Here is a 21,117-nt window from a genome sequence, read left to right on the forward strand (position 1 = left end):
CCCTCACTTCTCCTTACTATCTCTGACCCCGTGGGGGTCAGTCTGTCCCTACAACCACTCAACCTTACGTCACACTCCAAACACTAGCCTGCTACTCTTTCAGCTAAAGAATTTCTGAAGGGCTATGGAAGCAAATGAGTGCTATCACTTCATGGAGCATGGGTTACAACTGCTAATCATAGAATCATAGAATCATAGAATTGTAGGGGTTGGAAGGGACCTCTAGAGATCATCAGGTCCAACCCCCTGCCAAAGGAGCTCCCTAGGACATATCACTCAGATAGGCGTCCAGATGGGTCTTGAATATCTCAAGAGAAGGAGACTCCACACCCCCTGGGCAGCCTGTCCCAGGGCTCCCTCACCCTCACTGGAAAAAGTTCTTCCCCATGTTAGTGTGGAACTCCCTGTGCTCCAACTTGCAGCCATTGCCCCTTGTCCTATCCCCACAGACCACTGAAAAGGGGCTGGCTGATTCCCCCTGCATCCCCTGCTTAAGATAATTATAAACTTTAATGAGGTCCCCCCTTAGTCTTCTCTTCTCAAGGCTGAAGAGTCCCAACTTACTCAGCCTTTCCTCACAGGGGAGATGTTCCAGGCCCCTAATCATCTTCGTGGCCCTTCTTTGGACTCTCTCCAGGAGATCCCTGTCCTTTTTAAACCAAGGAGCCCAGAACTGGACACAATACTCCAGGTGGGCCTGACCAGGGCAGAGTAGATGGGGAGGATCCCCTCCTGTGACCTCCTGGCTATACTCCTCCAGATGCACTGTTAGATTTCAATGTCTACAGCACTGTTAGATTTCAATTTAGAGACACAGGCAGCCAATTGACCTTCACTTCATTACAGAGGGAGTGCACACACACACACTTCTCTCATCAAAACCACTTTTGTTCCTTCTTGTTTTGTTCTCTTACACAATAAAAAAAAAATCCTTCTGGCTCAAAGCACCTTTGCTCACCATGTACAGAGAAACACACGTTTTGCCAACAACTCTCCTGAAGAGACACCCTGCAGGGATATCCTGTCTACACTTTTCCTATCATTAAGCAGAGGGTGGAAGTCTGTATTTGGGGAGCTATCAAACACCCACTCTGTTCGCCACTTTGCCAATGTTATCAGTGTTTGTCCCTGCGTCCTTCGGTGTGCTGCTGGATTCCTTTCCCAAGTGTCATAAAACAACGGGGACAACTCTGTTGTTTTAGGAAAGGAGAGAACAGTCTGAGCATGGTGGAGAATGTTTACTACCATGGGGATGTGCACGTACCTCGTGTAGGATGTCTGCCATGCAGCAGCAGAAATATGAGTGTCAAAAGGCCTTTGGGTGTAGACAGTTTTGTGTGCGCTCCTTTGGAGGAACGTCAGCACCTAGGAACCTGAAGCACCTACAGTGTTAGGTGGCAGCTCAGGTTTTAGGTTTCTCAAGGATGCCTACATGCTAGGCTTGAGCACTTAATCCCCTCTGGATTTAGCTCTTTGGACATGGTGAGCTGCTTGTGCACAAGCCCTGGAGAGACTCTTAAACTAGGCGTTCCCCACTTTCTGTTTTTTTGGCAAGACCTGATCTATTAGGCATGTGCTGAGCTTGCCAAACCCACACAAAAGGCAGCACAGACGAGCCCTCAGACATGTGTGTGTACTAGTAGACTCAAAGCCCAGTGGTTACAGCACTTTCCTGGGCTGTGGAAGAGGCCAAGTGTGAATAACTTCAGCTGCTTCATGCTGTGGCTATTAAACTCAGAGCCCCCTTGGTAGGAGATGGTGATGTTACCTGGGATGAGATTTTCCTATCTTTTCTTGTATTTTGTACAACTAAACACTGGGTAAAGAGAATCCTGGAATGAAGTGGGCTACTGGATAGATTGAGAAGGGGAGACCTCTTTCTTTCTGGACCTCATTTCTCAGAGGAGACACCTGGCCAGTTTTGTACTCCAGCTGCCTAACTCTCTCTTTGTATTTCACACCCATTTCCAGCAGCTCCCTGTTCATACTGGGTCTTCTCTGTGTCCTGACTCATGCATAGCAGCTCTTTGTGGATGTACCATCAGAGAGAAAAATCACCTCTGAAAATTGATGTTCCTAAAGCATCTTTGTCTTGCTGGCAGGAGAATTCTTGGCATTTTCAAATCTGTGTTTTGGCATTTCCCAGGGACCTGGAGGAAGTTTGCAGCAGAAAGATGGGACTGAACTCAGTAGATCTGCAGCACTTTATACTCACCAATTTATCATAACCCATATCAGCCAAATGAGGATTACTGCAGATGAAGGGGCATGGAAATCTGGGTCTGTGGGAGGGCATTGAGAAGCACATAGGACTTTTGGCTGAGCCAAGTTAAATCTGAGCCCACTGGAGAAAATGGTGAGAGAGATTGACTTGGGGGCATGCAGGAGGCAGAGATGCTTCTTTGAGAGGGGAAGGGAAAGCAGTGCCGGAAAGATGGAGCTTGCTGTGTCCCTGGTGTGGTGAGTGGCTGCAGAGGAAGCATGGAGGAGTGTGGCCATGGTCAAGTGGAGGAAAGCTCATCAGAGGCTACTGGGATTATGGAAAGGTTGGGTGGAGATAAAACTCAGGTCAGTTTTCTGTCTTGTTACTTGGTTTTCAGTGAAAGTATGCAGACCTTTCCTTAGGAAGACCCTGAAAATAATGAGGTAGTGACCACTCCAAAGACTGCTGAGTTTCATGACACCTCCTTAGGCTACATCCCTACTTGGAGATGAAGATGGGATTTAAACAGGCTGTTCCAAACATCCAACACTACTGTAAGCTTCATTTGAGTCCAAAGCATCCACCCTCAGATACAAAAAGCACTCTTGGGCTGGGACTGGTCCACTTGGCCACCTCTTGTATCCTCACTGCAGGCCACACTGATGAGAACTGGTGTCTATGTTTGGGGCTGATCTTCCATGAAATCCTCTCTTCTGCAGCCTTCCCCCAGGGCTGAGATCCTTGTGAGACCCCGTGATCTGCAGGCAATGCTGAGCAGGAGGAACGTGCATCTCCACATGATTCATGCCAGCAAAAACCACCCCACAAACAGAGTGGAGGTTATTTTGAGGAATCCCTGAGGTATAAATAGCAACAGCTCTGGGGGAGCTGAGTCCTCTCACCTCCTCTGCTACTCATCTGCCTTGTTTTCCCTTCGACTTTCTATTATCTCCAGTAACAAAGCAGATGGTTTGTGGCATCCAGGGGATGTCAGACATAACTAAAGTGTGGCCTTCAGAGCAAAATCACTCAATGACAACACTCTGCTCCCCTCTCAGCAGTTCTTGTTGGGACCAGGTCTCTGAGCTGGGGTTGGAGAGCTCAGACCCATCCCACACAGCCAAGGAGCCTGTAGCATAAATAGACAAAACAAACAGTGGCAAGAAAAAGGACAAATTTCCCCCTTTCTTCTCTTCTTCACCATTTTAATGTGGGGGAATTGAGACAAAGTGTGTGTTAGAAAGGAATTACAAACACAGCCAGTGTTGTTAAGCATCTTTTACAAATCCACTGATTCTCCTGAAACCAACAAATTAACAGCAAAGCTAACAAAATTAGGCATTTTTATGAGTTTGCAGTATCTCATGTCTACAGCATTGGAAGGGATTATTTTGCTGTTCTGTTTAAATTTACTTTTCAAAGTGAAACCTTTAATATACTGAAATTCTTTTTCTTGTAAGAGACCAAACACTTGCAAATGTTTGCTCAGGATAATACTTTTCTGCAACCTGAGATAACACTGCTTATGGAATATTATATTTCTTTAAATTTTAATATGAAACTCCTAATAATTTGATGTCTTTTAGGTTGGAATGGAAAATTGCAGAATTTCCAGTGAAGCAGAAAATCAGCTCTGATCCCTCTGGACTTGCAGTCAGATACCAATAGTTACAGCATAAACCAGGCTGTAAGAATGAAGTTTCATAGTGAGCTGGTTAACGAGTAACTGAAATTATGGTTACATCTGTCCAAGGGCAGAGACATCCAGCAAAAAGACACTTCTGGCACAGACTGATCCCTTGCCAAGTTTGTGTTGTGATTCCTCAGCACCTAATTACTCCTACTTTAATTAAACTTTCTTGTAAAACTTTCGTTGTTTCCTTCCCTAAATGATCTGCTTTCTACAGACTGGAGTCTCTCATCTCCTACCAAAATTGCAAATAGAGCTGGAGGATGGAAATTCTGACCTTAGTTTGCTGAAAATGCTTTGGGGTGTTTTGTGGGTTTGGGGTTTTTTTGTGTGTGTGGTTGGGGTTTTTTTTCAAAATCAAGTATTTTTGATTTCTTTTAAAAATAAGATGTTTCTAAGAGTTGCAAGCCTGATGAAAACATTGCATTTTGACAGGAGATTTTTTTTTCCATTACTGTTTTGAGCCCCTTGAGTAAAGAAAATGACAGAAATCCAATCGTTTTTGCAACAAATTGCAAGACTGGGAGCTGACATAAATTCAATGAATGGAATAAACTGTCTGATTTAAAAGCTCTGGACTTCATTTACTACCCTGCCCATAATTTTTAGGGAAAATGGTGATATTCTTAGTGTTCAAACTCTTCAGTGGTCCTGCATCAGCACTTTTCATTGGGAAACCTTTGTAAACTTAGAAAATACTGAGATGGATTCGTACACTGTTCAGAACAATGGGATCTGTCCTCCAGGTGGCACAAATCAATATATCAATACATCAGTAAACCATATCAATAATTAATAATTAACCACACGAACAGGTGCTGAGGTTTAAAGGGCATACACTTGCATCTCCTCCTTTAGTCTGGAGAAGAGGAGGCTGAGGGAAGACCTTCTCTCCACCTACACTGACCTGCCAGGAGGGTGCAGAGAGGTGGGTGATGGTCTCTTCAGCCAGGGGACGGGAGATGGGACAAGGGGCAATGGGCTCAAGCTGTGCCAGGGCAGGGGCAGAGCAGATGGGAGGGAAAAGTTCTTCCCTGGCAGAGTTGTGGGGCTGTGGCACAGGCTGCCCAGGGAGGCGCTGAGTCACCCCCCTGGGTGTGTTTAAAAAAAAGGGTAGATGAGGTGCTCAGGGATCTGGTTTAGCTTAGGATGGGAATGGTTGGACTTGATGATCTTGAAGGTCTTTTCCAATCTTGTGATTCTGATTCTGTGAACTTCTTTTTTTCCCTTGGTTTTCTTCAAGATATCTTTAACTTCTGCCCTATTCTCTGTATCAATTTCTGTCTCTGACCAACCTTTGCAGAGTATTTACCCAAATAGCTACCATATATCCCACCAAAAAAATAACCTAGAAAGAGAGATCTGGAATAGTTATGTGCTACTGGTGAAATACGAATGAGTTGCTTAAAGGGGTCTTCAAGCACACACGTCCTCCACTGGTGTCTGAACTGGGTACCCAATATTGGTGTGCCTCCAACCTGGAACAGCTCAGCATTTGCAGAAAGCAGCTGATGCAGAGAGGGGGATTCACTCCTGTCCAGGTGGTAGGAACCCCATTGTACTTGTCTCAGCTGGAAATAGTTATGTTACACAGGCTGTTCTCATACACTTGCTGCAAAGGATTGGTATCATAAAGCAGCTAGCAACAGAAGACAGCTCCAAGGTGGTGATTAATTACATTACACCTATTGTAATTATAAATTCCAGGTCACTCATCGTTCTGGAAATCTGAAGGAGTTCAACTATCAGGGTGGAGTAAACGTAGACATCCATACTGAAGTGTTCCAATGAACACCCAACGTACGAGGAATGTCTCCGCGGGGCTGTCCAAACACACTCTGAGCTTTGCTTTTCATGCCCTTTGGGCACAGAAAGTGTGGAATCAGCCAGGCACACAGGACACATAGAATCATAGAATCATAGAATGGTCTGGGTTGGAAGGGACCCCAAGGGTCACAGAGCTCAAACCCCCCTGCCACAGGCAGGGACACCAACCTCCAGGCCTGGAGCTACACAAGGTTGCCCAGGGCCCCATCCAACCTGGCCTTGAACACCCCCAGGGATGGGGCACCCACCCCCTCTCTGGGCAGCCTGTTCCAGCCCCTCACCACTCTCTCTGTAAAAAACTTCCCCCTAATATCTAATTTAAACCTTCCCTCCTTCAGCTTCACTCCATCCCCCTTGTCCTGCCATTATCCACCCTTTAACAAGCTGATTCCCCTCCTGTTTCTCTGCTCCCTTCAGGGACTGGAAGGCTGCAATGAAGTCCCCTAAATTACACATCTGTAATTGTCATTCAGTTTAACTCTATAAAAACTTTCTTCCCTGTAAAAGTTTCCCTTCACTGCAACTTTCCCCTTCACACAATCAGAGTGAACACACTTTGCTTCCCAAGTAGCGAGGGAAAGACAGGGTGAGTTCACAGCCTTTGCAGTCCCTACATTTTTTGAAAGAAGGAATAGTTTGTGCTGAAAATATTCCTCAAATTTCTTGGTGTGGGAGAACTGGAGGTTTTCACCCATGCCTCTCCCACAGTAGCATGGAAGGTTGTCATCAGGAGCACATCTGTTCTGATTTTAGAACAAGACCAGACTAGATTGGGTCTGTGATGTGTGGCAGTGACCAGCAGAAGATTTTTGGGGGGAAAAGTGGATAAATCTTGCTGTAAGGAATAAGGTATGGTCTGCTACTGCTCTAAGTCTCATCCAGGTCTAAGATAATAGGAGAGCCTTGAAACATCAGGTTGAATATCCCTTCCAACGTTGATTACACATCCATATATTCACACTACCCCCAGTTTAACTAGTACCTTCCTGTACTTAATTCAAACCAGAGGCAAGTCTTGCCAACCTTTCCTCTTTTATTTGACTGAAGGACTAGTGACTTTGCTATAAAATTGATTACACTTGTGTAACAATGACAATCATCTTAGACTACAGACGGACAGCTCAGTACATTTCAAAGGTCTCTGAGACATTCAACTCATTTTTCCCCCTCTGAAATCACCTGAGAACTGCACCTCTCTCAAGTTTTCATTAGCAGCTTCCCAAATTGCAGTGTTGCAGGGGCCTCATTCTGCCTGACAGGGGTCCTGAGGCAGTGCCATACCCCAGTGATGCCAAACTTGCCCTGTACAAAGGATGCCTGAGCTCTCTTGTTAAAGCAGAGAGGCACTGCAGAAAGGGGAACATGATTTTATCCACGATTTTAGGCCTGCCCTCCTCCTTTGCTGTCTTGTAGCCACTCAGGGCCACTGTAAATTCAAATTCTGAAGCAGGAAAGTGCTACTGTGCCCTGCAGAGCAAAGCTTATGGCTTAATCCCCTCTGCATGCAGTTTGGGTCTGAGATTAGTCATTCCTGCAGTTCTCCAGCCAGGATGTCAGGCAAAAACCAGCCTTAATTCAACAGGCAGCTCAAGGCACATGCAAAGTAGGCAAAGGGCAGCATCCTGACAAGGGGTGGGTACTGCCATGGAGTGATGCCATCTGGGTGATGCTACAACCAGACTGACTCTCCTGGGTGTGAGAGGTTGTCCATGCAAAGGCCAACAGGCTGCTGCCACCTGTACCCACCACTGGAAAGGATGGAGAGAGCAAACCCTGGGGGTGCAGGGCATAGTCTTCACTTTCCTCTCTGACCCTGCCTTCTCCCATCTCTTTCCTAATGGGATATCTACCAGCACAACAGAAAGTCCTTGTGTCTGTGATATGGGAAATGGGGATGGAAGGGCAGCCCTAGCAGCCCCTGATGGCAGTCCCAATGCCTGGGACCAGGATATCTCTCCCCACGTACATGAGGGAAACAAGGTTCCTCTGGAAACTCTGAGGATGGGGTAAACACATTTAAAATCTGGCAGTGGAGTAAACAACCCTCATGGTATATTCAGGCATTGATAATGCAAACCACAGACAAACACAAATCAGGGACAAGTTTATTATGAGTAAGCCATGCAAACACTCAGACCTTAGTGCTGCTTTTCTTTAAGGATGCCAGTTCATGGCTAGCTTAGACTCGTTGAAGTCCTTTTTGGTGTTTAAAGGGGAAACCCCATGTCCAGATCAGCCAAGCAATCCCACCTCCCCATTGTACTAACAGCAACTTTTATGCTAGAAAAGGAAAGCTGCAGCCCAGGGTCTGTGTGCTCTGCAGGGAAGCTGACTGGGACCTTGCAGAGCAAATCCTGGAGAGGTGAGAGAAGCCTGGATTTTCAGGAACAGCCCAATGATGAGTGAAAGCTGTTGCAACCTGTGGGGGGACCTCATTGCAGCCTTCCAGTCCCTGAAGGGAGCAGAGAAACAGGAGGGGAATCAGCTTGTTAAAGGGCAGAGACTGGCAGGACAAGGGGGATGGAGTGAAGCCAAAGGAAGGAAGGTTTAGATAAGATATTAGGGGGGGTATTTTACAGAGAGAGTGGTGAGGGGCTGGAACAGGCTGCCCAGAGAGGGGGTGGGTGCCCCATCCCTGGGGGTGTTCAAGGCCAGGTTGGATGGGGCCCTGGGCAACCTTGTGTAGCTCCAGGCCTGGAGGTTGGTGGCCCTGCCTGTGGCAGGGGGTTGGAGCTCTGTGATCCTTGGGGGTCCCTTCCAACCCAGACCATTCTATGATTCTATGATTCTATGACTGCCTGGGTCTCCCAGTCCTCCCACAGGACAAGTCCCTGTCAGAAGAAAGGGTCCAAAGAAGAATTTAAGAACTGCTTCAGAAAATGCCTGGATGCTGCAAGTGAACTTCAGGTCACTCTCCACAGAGCTGACCTCAAGCCAAAATAAGAGAGACTGGGATCTGGAGGATGGCCTCATATTGTTCATGTAATTTAGTAGCCTTAAACTTGTCTGAAATTCTCCAAACACCACTTTTTGTGCAAGACTCTCCTAAGCTCCTTGACATTCTCAGCACCTTTGAAATGGTAAGTCAACACTCCATACCAAGGCTGTGTCAGGTCAAAGCACTGGATAGTTAATGAGACTTCTGCCCCTTTGCCCTTACAAGTATCCAGACACTCGTGTGCATCCCTCTTCACTGACTGCAATGCACTCTTGAGGTAGCCCTGTGTTCAGCCAGAAACCCCTGGTACTCAGCAGAAAGTGATGATTTAGAACCACTGATCTGGGGGTAGGAAGAGGGGGCGACAAATCCTCCAAAGGATGCTTCACTCCACAATGTCTCTTTCCAAACCTCCCTAACAGGGACTCTGGAGGGGGATGACCAACTGTGGAAAAATTCTGCTAATGTCCTGGGACAAGAATTGTGATTATTTGCTGGGCTTCTATCCACCGCCGGGGAATTCTGGCTCGTGACATCACCCCATTGCTCCTGCCAGTGCCAAGAACACGCTGGGATCCCGTCTTCTCAATGGTTAAAGCCCTTTCCTGTTTGCTCCTTCCTTGTTTCCAAACAGTGCATTTCATGAAGGCTGCACGGGACGTCTCTTTTCTTGAGCTGTTTTGTCCCTTTCGTCATGTCTGCCTGGAACTCTTCACAATGAACTGAACAATGTATTCCTGGAGTCAGAAACAAAAGGGAAACAATAACTGCAGGAGGCAAAGCCCATCTTTGGCATTTAGGACCCTGTGGACGCCTTTGTTCCTCCTTTGCAAGCTGTTTGTGTAGCACAGCCTGTTGTTTTTCTTAGTGATTTTAGTGGGGTGATAGTGCCAGGAGGGTTGGCCCTGGGAAGTGGTGGGCCCTTGCTCTTTATCAGGGTAACAGGGACAGCTGCAGGACCAATGCAGCTTCTTTGTGTCTAGGGGATCAAGGAGAACCACTGCTCCCAGCCTGAGCTGAACCTCCAGCCCATAGCACAAAGGGAGATTGAACAGTCAGGTTCACTCTTGAAACCACCCTGGTTAGCCACTAGAATAATATTCTGTGGGCATGACTGATGCAGAGACAGCTGTTTCACTCTATGCCTGGATGTTCCTCTTTGGAAGCCTAAGGAAAATGACTTTGTTTTTAAAGTTGCTGGTTTTGTTGTGGGTTTTTTTCCACACAGGAATTCTGTAGCTCTGGACAAAGCTCCGAGAGCAGGGGCAGTTCAAAGCAGCCCTGGTCCATGCAATCCCAACCCCACTTCTTCTCTGTAGGGTTCCCATATCCCTGCAACAAATGGAGACCCCACATCCTCTGAGAACTCCAAAACACAGTGCCAAACATCCCTAGGAGTTAGGTCAGGTTAGTGCCTGCTCAACACAGCAGGGTATTTCCTGGAGAAAAAAAAAAACAAGTTGAAATTCCATTCAGTAGGCATATATGAACAAGAGGGTGTAACACTTGTTCTATTTGCCACAGCAGTGTAAATCTCTTGGGATTTATGAGAAATGAAGAAAACAAGTTAGAAATCTTGGGCTAAAGGTCTGTCTGTAAAGATGTTTCTTCCAGCTGGCATTAAAGGTGGGTACCCAGCAGATTATTTGGGCACTCACCTTCTTCTAGCAATGCAGTGAGACATCTGTACAGACATTTACAGGTAGCTTCAGGTGTTTCTTGGATATGCAAGCTAAGTGACAAAGCTATGGCCATGGAAGGAGCCTGGTAAAGAAAAGAACTTGAACCCAGACCCCCAAAACCTCAGGTTAAACTTGAGACTCTTCTTCCTTCCTGGAGGAGAGGGTATTTGTGCAACCTCATGAGAGATCTTCGTGCAACAAAGTCCTCAGCTGATCCTTTCAGCAAGGGAATCCTTGAAAGCCACATTACTGTGGCTCTGCCTCATGCTTCCTGCAAAGACCTTTTCTGAGAAAACGCCCTTTCTTCACCCAAAATTATGTCATTTACTCCTCAGCCTTTCCTCTGGGTGGGTAAATACCACTGCGTTACCTTCCCCACGTCGAGGGTATCTTCTTTCACCCTGCAGTGGCTGGAATGAGGATCATGGAAACTGGAGCCAAGGGAGATTTATTGTATCACTGAACTGGCATCTGGAATGTCACATAGTATGCGAGCTCTGACATAACTCTGAAACTTGGCACAGCTGGAACATGGCCTGTAGCAGGTAACGCTGCTATTGCATTGTCCTGTTTTGTTTAGAAGGATTGCTGCAGCTCTACAGAGGTTCAGAACTTCCCTTTGCTTGTTTGCCTATCACTCTGAAGCTGCAGTTTATCAGTCATATAGTTGTTTTCTTACTACTTTAAAATAAAATTCACTGTTCCCCATTTTCTCTGCCTAACATGCCCTCTACCCTGCTATTTTACCTGCATTCCCAGATAGATATTTTTTCATCTGCTCTGGCCTCCCATCTCCACTCACTTCATCCCTACTCAATAAACACAGATCTCGACAGCATCTCTGCTCTCCTGTGCCATCACAGTCAGAGTAGCTTAGTGAACAGAGAAGTAATACCCCCTGAGCGTGTTTTTGGACCCAACTACAGGTTTTCTCCTGCATGGATTTTGCATGAGTGCAGAGAGGGATTCCCACTGCTGCTTGGTCAGAGTGAGTGTTAAGGACTTGTCATTGCTTGCAGGAATGCAACCGTCACCCATTTAACTTTCACAAGACGCTATTGCTCAGAAAAAGTGTTTTTCTACACTGTGGTTTGCTACACTTTCTTATTTCTCTTTCATTCCTCCAGAAGAGAACTCACACTGATTCATGGTAATAGCCATCATCTTGCATTTGATCACGACAACAGCGCAATAAAACCTCAACTGTTCATTGTAAACAAATAAAAATACACTCCCTTTCCTAAGAAGACTTAAAAACCCATCTTGAGACAGGCAAATGCAGTATTTAGTTCTTGTTAGCTCTCCTTACCCACTCACACCCCAGTCCTGAGGTGCATCCAGGAGCTGCCTCTCTCAGCTGGAGCAGTGGCACCAGGGTGTGTGAGGTACCTGGGAGCTGCTACCCATCCCTGGGGTGGGCAGTTCCCTACTCCTGCATGACACAGGTGATGGGGCAGGATGAAAGCCCTTTGCCTGCCTCTGTGTGCACAGCAGGAGGGGACTTCTATGTTATTTTACCTTATCTATGTCCCGCAAAAACCTGTGCAGAGGGGGAGGGTTTGCTGCGGTGAAACCAGCCAGCAGTGGGGCTGTTTTATTGCCAGAAACCTTAATCGCTGAACCACGCCTGATGTCAGGGAAACAGAGGGAGAGGGGGAAGCCGGGACCCTCGTTTCACACGCGCGTCTCCTGCCACTGAGCAACGATCTCACTTGAGTCCCGTTCCCCGCGGCACAGCCTGGCTCGACCGCGGGCAGCCTGGGGACCCTCAGCCGAGCCGGGCCGGGCCCCGCGGCGGGACGCACCCCGCCCGCACCCTGCCCGCACCCTGCCCGCACCCTGCCCGCTCCATCTGCCGGCGGTGGCTGCAAACAACGTCCCGGCCGTCACCTGTAGCCCGTCCCGGGGCAGGAGCAGCTCCCCACCCGTGACCCTCCCCGGAGTACAAACCCCGCGCTGCAGAGCAGCTCCCACACGGTGCCCCCCGCCCCGGTCGCCCCCTCCCTGCCCCTCGCAGCGCAGGGCGGTCGGGGGCCCACGCGTGTTTCTCGGGAGGGGAGTGAGGGGCGCTGAGAGAGGCCGGTCGGGTGTCGCCGAGGTTTTTTTCCCCGCGGGGCCACCCCGCAAAGCTCCGCTGCACCCAACCACCCACCCCACCCCCCCACCCGCACCTCCCCACGCGTGCCCGCGCCCCGTTTGTTTCCCCGCGGCCGCTCCACGCGTCGGGGCGGAGCGGGGCCGTGACGCGGCGGCGGCGGGGCTATAAAGCACCTGCCAGGGGCCCGGCGCTTCCAGACGCATCGCGGCGGCTCCGGCTAAAGCAACGCGCGGAAAAGCAGCGGGAGAGCCGGGGAGGGCGGCGGTAAAAAGGAGGAAAAAAAGCCCAAACAAACTTCCCCCTCATCCCCAAATCCTCCGCCTGCCTCCCCCCCCCGCCCCGCCTGCGAGACCCGCGGCCATGCCCAGCCACCCCACCGCCGCCGTGCTGCTGGCGCTCGCCCTCTGCGCCCTCCTGGAAGATGGTGAGCCCCGGGCCGGAGAGGGGCTCGGCACCCCGCGGGGGGCATTCCCTGGCAGGGGGACCCGCCTGCAACCCGTCGGCTGGGGGAGTGGGGCGGCGTGGGGTGCCGGAGAGCTCCCCAGCTCTGCCCGGAGGCTGGCTGCGGGGTGGGGAGCGTTACACGGAGGCTCCTCCGTGCCTTCGCACCCCCCCTCCCCGGGAGTAGCCCCCGCAGCTGCGCGGGGAGTGCAGGTCCGAACCCGCAAGGCTGCACCTCCTGGGACTGGCTGCCTGCTGCAACGGCCGCGTTCCTCAGCGGGGGGGTAGCTGCAAGAGGTGACATACCGACGGGCACTCCAGCGCCCCGCACCGAGCCCGCAGCTCATCCTTTCCTCCCTCTGCCGCAGGTACGGGCCACCCTCGGCTGGAGTCCCGGCTGGGTGCAGCCAGCGCCGCGCACCCCAGGACCAAGCGATGTTCGTGCAACAGCTGGCTGGATAAGGAATGCATTTACTTCTGTCACCTGGATATCATCTGGGTCAACACACCCGGGTGAGCATGAGCGTGGCGTTCTGGGGGTGGGGGCTCTGCTGATGGCTGCGCTTTCTGATCGAGGATGGGTTTGGGTTACAGGAGGGTGGCAAAGGGTCCCAGTGCTTTGAGGCTCTTGTAGCACCTGCTCCAGAGAGCGTAGTGTCCAGTCCTTTCCAACATCTAGAAAGGGATGAGCTGTGTTTCTAGTTTTAGGTATAACCCTGAGGGGGAGGGCGGTGTGGTGGTGGTGGTGGTGGTGGTGGGGATACCACGGGATGCTGCTGCTCATGGCTACACCTTGCTCTGGGATTTGCACCTCTGCAATGTGAAAGGAACACGGAGATGTTGCTGCTGTGAGTTAGAAAGTTGCTTTAGCCACTTTGTGAACTGTAACCCTGCCTGCTGGCTGCCAGTATTGTTAATGAGACAGAGGTGGGCTGGCACTATGGTCTCGTGGCTGCCAAGTCCTGCCCTCAAGAATGCTACAGCAGCTTTCTGAGCAGTTTCAGACCAATGGCCATCACTCTGTAAGCAAAACACATGTACTCAGGTGTGGTTATAATCACGCTTGCTAACGTGCAATTACAACTCTCTGCTTGCTCGGAGAATAGTTGCAGTCACTGCCAATCCTAAACCCTCTGGGAGAGTAGATTGTGATCAAAGATGGAGTGGGAATGTGCTAACAGCTCTGAAAGCATGCTGTGATCAGAAGAACCTGTTATGGCCTCAAGACATCTTGATTCGTACTATGTCCCGTGTATTAAAACCCACGGGGCTGGGTGGGAGGAGGGGAGGGGAGGGGAGGGGAGGAAAAGCCCTGACTTCTCCTTGCTTGAGAAACTGGCTTCTAGCTGCTGCTGCACTGGAGCAGCCACACTCCTCGTGCACTTGCCACCCAGGTGAGCTGCCAGCTTGCCCAGCCCATATGGCAACCCTTGCACGGGTGCCTGGGCTGCTGCAAGGAGAGAAAATTCCACTTGCAACCCAGCACACACTGGCACGGCAATCTCCCTGGGAGGGGTAGGGTGGGTAAACAGTAGGTGGGAGAGGAGCTGGAGTTTAAAGGCTTAGACATATCAGTGACCTTTTCACCTTATGTCTATAGATGAGTCTTTTATTGTCCTGGCACTGGCTTGGCTGCCTCCCAGGACTGTGTTACAAACCTGTTGGCTAATCAGGAGTTAGTTGCATAGCTGATTTCTTTTGTTTTTAACAGACACACCGCTCCCTATGGCTTGGGAAGCCCGCCAAGGCGGCGCAAGAGATCACTTGGCAGGTGTGAGTGCTCACACTCAAGGGACAACATTTGTGCCACCTTCTGCCAGGAGAAGCCTGGGTAAGTCAAGGGAATCCTGGCGATGTCCCTGGGGGGCTGCTTGGTGAGGGTGCATGCAGATGGACAAAGCTTAGTAGCTGGAGCAACTCTCCCCCTCCCTGGGGATGGCTGAGCAGCTCTTCACAAGCAGCTGGAACTTGTCTAGTGGCTTTTGTACCCCTCCCAGGAGGCCCTGGCAAAGTGTCACTAGGGTGTTCTTGTACAATAGTTTCTTTACTAGTTGATATGAAGCAACGTTACCTCCATCAATCCTGCTGCCAGGAGGCTGAGGAAGTGCTGGGGGAGAGGTGGGGAGGGAGGAGCTGGCAGCTGGCTGGGAGAGGAGCAAGCAGAGGGTGTGAAGCTCTGGGACATCAGTGTCTCCAGCATGGGAAAGACTTCAAGAAAGTAGGACTGCAGTGAGCTAGGGCTTGGAAGTCACATACCTTCTGTAGACAGCTCCTTTGATAGTGCATGTCCCACTCAGCCAGCAGCACAGGGGAGTGTTTACACTGTGGGAAGTGAAGTTGTGGTAGAGATCTGTCACTAACTTCATAGCAAGGCAAGAGTTAAAATCCTCAGTCATTAAATATGACTGTGAATAGAGTGAGGTCTGACAGGAGGGGATAGCAGTAAAAGTGAGCTATGAATAGCTCTCAAAGAGCTGCAATTAACCCTTCAAAAACATGCATTCAACTGTCTCAGTCTGTCATGGTGATGTTAGAGCAACCCTCCCCCTGGTACTTACCATAGCACAGCTGGGTATGAGTGCTTCATGCATCTCCTCTTGCTCCTCAGGTACCTCCAGAGCCTGAAGCTCCCAGTGAGCTCTGAAGCATCAACAAAGGCTCTGCAAAGCATAAGGCCTTCCCACCATGGCCTGCTGAGAGCTCTCAGGTGAGCATGCCACTTAAACCCACGCTGAACATCTCTCAAAAGCACTTTAAAGTCTGCAGTTGTGACCCCAAGCTGCAGCTGCCACTTGACCTGACCTCCCTCTCCAGGCTCCCTTGAAATGAGCAGACTTGACTTCTGCTCTCTGAGGCTGAGGGAACTGGAGTTGCTTGTGTCATTCCAAAATTAGAGGAATATTGCATAAAATGTAGTTCTTGATTGGAGCAGGAGGTTCCCCTGATGTGGGACAGGCAAATGGGGGATGTGCAGGAAGGGGAGAGGGACAGCATCATGTAGGACAATGGTTGTTTGGCCCAAATGTAATAGCATTCTTCATCACATCAGGGAGTTGTGGCCTTCACTGCTGGAAGAAATTGTGGACTCCAGGAGTGTAAATGAGTTCAACAGAGCTGGCAAATTGAAGGAGAGTTGCTCTGTAGGTTGCAGTTAAATGAGATGCAATGGGAACACCTTTCTGAAAGGCAGATCTGGGGGGCAACATCACTTGGGTCATGCCCTGCTGCAAGCCTGCAATCCTCTGCCACCAGCCTCTCCTGGAAAGGGGATGGATGGATCTCTGCCACAGCTTAATGCAGCTGTAGATAAAAATTACCCCTCTTCCCTTCCCCACCCCCTCCCCCTTTTTGCCTCAGTATAAATCACATTGAGGGGTAGATAAATATCATAGTATGGACAGTTGCTGAGTAGGAGGAAAATGGATGGCAGAATGAACATCACCTGTCTCTTCTTCCCAGGGATCTTGCCATCTCCAGTCTGCGGTTCGGCAAGCGCCATCATCGCTCTCGGAGCAGCGCACAGCCAACAGTTCTGCCTTGGAAGAAAAACATCTGGAAGAAGAAGAGATAGGAAACAGGTGCATACCAAGTCCACCAGAAGAATCTGGAGTCCTGTGGGTGCCACTAACTCCGCTGTCGGTAGTTAGAGCTGAAGGAAAGGCCATGAGTGGAAGGGGGAAGAAGTGGAAGTCTCCATGCTCCTGTTGTGTGAACCAGTGCTGCGTGCACTCCAGAGACTGTTGTAAAGGGAAAAGTGTCTCTCTACAGTCATAGATGTGTCGTGGAGTTGAATTGTGCCTTTTTGGATCAGGCAAGGGTCTTGCTGGTAGAGCACTAGCCTAACTCTGCACTGGGGTCCTAGGCAGAGGATCAGCCCGCGCTGGGTGACTGCATCACTTACAGACCAGCCTGCCCTGTGCAGTTTGGGACCTGGCAGCCCTGAGCCCGTGTCACTGACCTTTGAGCCGTGTTTGAGCATGGTCTCAGCTTGGTCCTATTCAAAGGTGGCTTGGCTGGTCACTACAGATGGTGATAAATGGTCTCTGGCGTGGCCTGCCCAAGCCCAGCTTTGCACTTTGATTTGTCAGACAGTGTGTATGAATCAGACTCCCATGGTACAACAGCTCTCAGTTTTTATTAAAAATATGTACAATTTGGAAGCCCAAAAGCCAGCTGAGTAGTCAATGGCATCCTGTGGCTGAGAAGTTCACTGAAGGGCTGTCCTTAGGTGGCTCTTGTTTAGGTGGAGGCTAGTTTACTTACACCAGAGCTTGCATCAGATCCAAGCATGACCCTTGCCACCAGGCACAACAGCAGGCTGGGAGACTGAAGTGGAGCTATACTTCTGCAGGAGCCCCATGTGTGAAGCTCTCTGTAGCCCAGGTCTGAGGCAGAGCTGAGTGCTAGTCTGAATGAGTTCAGTGCTGTGAACCTGTCTCCTCTCCTTGGGCATAACCTCAGCAGAGTAGAGTACTTCCAGCTCTTAACCTAACAGCCCAGCTTGCTTTCAGCTCTGCCTGAAAGAAAAGCCTTGGGGGTGGAAAAGATGGGTGGTGGGGGATATCACACGCCATGGCTTGCTTGCTGCTTCACTTAGGTCAGGTCTCTGAGCCAGGCTCTGTATAATAAATGACCAGTATATGGATAGCTTGTCACTAGAAGTATAACCTGAATTAGGCACAGCCAGATGAGAGTGATGTGGAGGAAAGGTTTGGTAAGCAGAGAGCACTGCACAGCCTGCACAGCTTCAGAGGGAAGGTCTGGATTCAAACCCACTCCAGGAGCTGTGCAGTGCAGCTGGCCTCAGGAGGGAAGGAGTCATTTAGGGGGGAAAAAACCCCACCAAGTCCAGGACCATGAAAGCAGTCTTGCAGGCAAACACAATCTCAAGGAGCTGTATCACAACTGCACTTATGTTTGCCTGGGCAGATTAACTTCTCTTCTAAATCGTGGCTGCAGCTGTCATGTGGTTGGTGCAGGTAAATAATTGCTCTCCTGGAACCACTGTTGGGTTCCCCTTGCTGCCCAATCCAATATTACACAGCAGCAAAAAAATCTGTGGCTGTTGCAAGTGTAGTCCCATTGGACATACAAAATATTTCCTTGAATTTGCCATAAACCCTGGGTTAGGGGGGGGAGAAATGACACCAACTGATTGTATGGTAAAGGAAACAACAGACATTTGCTCCCCAGAGCTGCAGAGAATCTTTTTATATTTCACATTCTGAGGGTTTGAGTCATTAAAAAAAAAGAGAAAAGTCCTGAAAGGGATTATTCCAGGGGAAACTTTGCACATGGTTTAATGTGAGCCTAGTAATTTAAATAAAACTACTGCTGTAAAGTACTATGTATATCTCCTTGTGTGTATTATGCCTCATCTTTAAGTGAGTTATTGCACACGTGCCATATGTAGCATCCTGAAATCTGTATATTTATTTAAATATATTGATTTTTTTTTTAGACAGTAATTTGCCAGATTTAATTTGTAATAAATAATGACAAAAGTCAATAGCATTTTTCTTCCTTATTTGAGGGCTGGGTGCTGGTGGATGGCCAAAAGTACTGTGCCCAAAAGTACTGTGCAAGGGGTGGGACAGCAGAGCTGGGTGAGAAGGGGGAGGCTGGTTCAGTCTTGTGAAAGGTCCTGAGCAAATTTCAGTTCCAAGTCAATCCATCTAGCTGATTGAAACGTTCATTAGCTTAAAATAAATACTTTGCTGCTCTCCAGATGTGAAATCATCTTGAGCTTCTTGGATTTAAGGCTGTGGATGCTGAAAGCAGCTTCAATCCTTGTGTCAAGGGATCCTGTTTATGTTTTCCGCCATCCTCTGCCTCACATCCCCTTTGCTGCTCTGTGCCCAGGTGTCAGCATCGCAGGGACAGAGCACCCACACACCTTCTCCTGTGCTCACCTACTTTTACATATGAGTTTGACTGATTCTTTCTAATTTAGTTTTTTTTTAAACTGCAGTTAAAAACCCATCATTTTACTGCTGGTGTGATTTTTCTTAAGTGCAGGTAAAAAGCTGTCATAGAATCATAGAATGGTCTGGGTTGGAAGGGACCCCAAGGATCACAGAGCTCCAACCCCCCTGCCCCAGGCAGGGCCACCAACCTCCAGGCCTGGAGCTACACAAGGTTGCCCAGGGCCCCATCCAACCTGGCCTTGAACACCCCCAGGGATGGGGAGGTGTCATAGATTTGCTGGTTGTCTTTGCATGAAGCCCACACCACAGATCATCCTGGTGTAGTTAACTCAGTAAACCTCATGGTGCAGCTGGGAGAAGGGAATAAAAAGAACTATTAAAGTAATAGCTTGCTGCATGCCATGGAACTCTGGCACTCCTTCCTGTGCTTCCATGGCTCCCTGGAGCAGGACTTCAGAAAGCCCCACTCTTTCCTACTGCCCAGCTTTCCTGACCAAGCTGCATCACCCACAGCCCAACCTCCACCCCGTGACTTGGTGTTGGGACATGTGACAGTCAGATTCCTGCAGATGCTTCTATGACAATAAGTCATAGTTTCTATGACTTCAATGATAAAGCTCCTTGATAAAAAGGACCTTGAATTACAAGTAAAAGGGGGTAAAAAAAGGCACCCTGAAACACTGCGAATTTTCTACCTGTAGGATCTAAGGTGTAATTCTCTCCTTGTCTGATCAGCTTTGTTGCAGGACCAGCTTGAAAAATTTGCCTGTTTTGAGTGATTTCCACAGTGTCCTGCCTGGACTGATTTCAGGTGGTGTGAATGAGGAAGCTGAGGGCTTTTGGAAATTCACTCCTTTCCCAGGAAAGATTTCCCCATCATTTGGAATACCAATTAAGCTAACCTTGGGCCCAGCCTTTTATTTGTCTTTCTTAAGTCACAGAAGAACTATGGCCTTAGTCAGCCCTCATTCTCTGAGAATAAAGCATCCCTGCTCAGGCAGCTGGTAGCCCACCCAGCTGTGAGAGTAAGAGCACAAGGGGAGCATCGTGTTTGCTGGAGGTGTCACTGTAAGGAATGCTCTCCAGCTCTGCTACAACATGTGGACTTGAAGTGGGACATTCAGATAGGGAGAGAGAAAAGTCAAGCTGATCCATTTGTGGGTGAGTTCATGTTTTGTGTTTGAGTGTTTTTCAGGGTTTTTTTTTGGGGGGAAAAGAGGGTGTTTGTTGCTTTGTTTTGGGCTTCTCTTCTCTCTCCTCTTCTCTTCTCTTCTCTTCTCTTCTCTTCTCTTCTCTTCTCTTCTCTTCTCTTCTCTTCTCTTCTCTTCTCTTCTCTTCTCTTCTCTTCTCTTCTCTTCTCTTCTCTTCTCTTCTCTTCTCTTCTCTTCTCTTCTCTTCTCTTCTCTTCTCTTCTCTCCTTTTCTCTCCTTTTCTTTTCTTTTTTCTTTTTCTTGTCCTAAGATCAATGAACAGAGGGAAATTTCCAGGTAGGGCTGAATGACAGAAAGTCTTCCAGGGCAGTTTCTCCACATTCAGTTGGGGAAAATTTGGACTCACCAGTGAGTACTAAAGAAGGAAATATTGGATGTCAACATATCCAGATAACCAGTTTAAAAGTCCCACAGGCCAGACAGCGAGAAAAATCCCCCAAGGCCCTGATCAAAAAAATCTTAGAAGATCTCTTTGCTAGGAGGGAGTGTCCCACCCATCACTGAGGAGCAACCCAAGCCCAGCAGCAACACAGTGGTGCTGCCTGGAACAATGCATTGTGCAAACCCCAGCCCTTTGGGTACATATTTAATTACAAGAGCTAATTAGGTATCACCCAAGGGAAGAAAAGGAGGGAGAAGCTTAAGAGTGTCTTAATTAGGGTGGAAAGGGAGAAGAGAGGACCAACTTATTCAGAGGTTATTGAATTCAGTGATAAAGATTAGCTGAAGGAGGTGGAAGGAGGCATATTTTATAAGTTTTCACATATAACTGTAAAGAACAGAATAACAAACCTTTACTAAAGAGGAAAATCCAGGAAAGCAGTCAAATTCCAAAGCCAGTTGTAAGTAGAAGTGCTGGGTTGTCTTTCCTAAGATACAACTTTCTGATTGAGCAGCCCATCTTGTGACCGACCTGTCCCATAAAACTGGACTTCTTGGGCCCTGCATGTGACTGGTGGGTTTTTTCTGCAGCAGGAGTTCTTGAAGAAGAGATGGCCCACAGGCAGCTGTCTTCCCTTCTGTACTGTGGGATGGATGGGTTCTCATCTGGTTAGGCAACACTTTTTTTGGTGGGACTTTTGTCACATCTCCCATTTGCT

The 21,117-nt window shown here is 48.9% G+C and overlaps 1 protein-coding gene across 1 annotated transcript; it reads left to right on the plus strand.

Annotated features, from left to right (window-relative positions):
- Window positions 1-12,798: 12,798 nt before the first annotated feature.
- On the plus strand, window positions 12,799-16,450 carry EDN2 (endothelin 2; the record flags this gene model as incomplete). The annotated part of the gene is made up of 5 exons (XM_084274204.1): window positions 12,799-12,862; window positions 13,248-13,392; window positions 14,591-14,710; window positions 15,488-15,586; window positions 16,339-16,450. The coding sequence occupies 5 exons, from the start codon at window positions 12,799-12,801 to the stop codon at window positions 16,448-16,450; spliced, it is 540 nt and encodes a 179-aa protein (XP_084130330.1).
- Between the last annotated feature and the right edge of the window lie 4,667 nt (window positions 16,451-21,117).

This window comes from Gallinula chloropus, assembly GCF_964237585.1.
Source record: "Gallinula chloropus genome assembly, chromosome: 22".
Taxonomy (NCBI): domain Eukaryota; kingdom Metazoa; phylum Chordata; class Aves; order Gruiformes; family Rallidae; genus Gallinula; species Gallinula chloropus.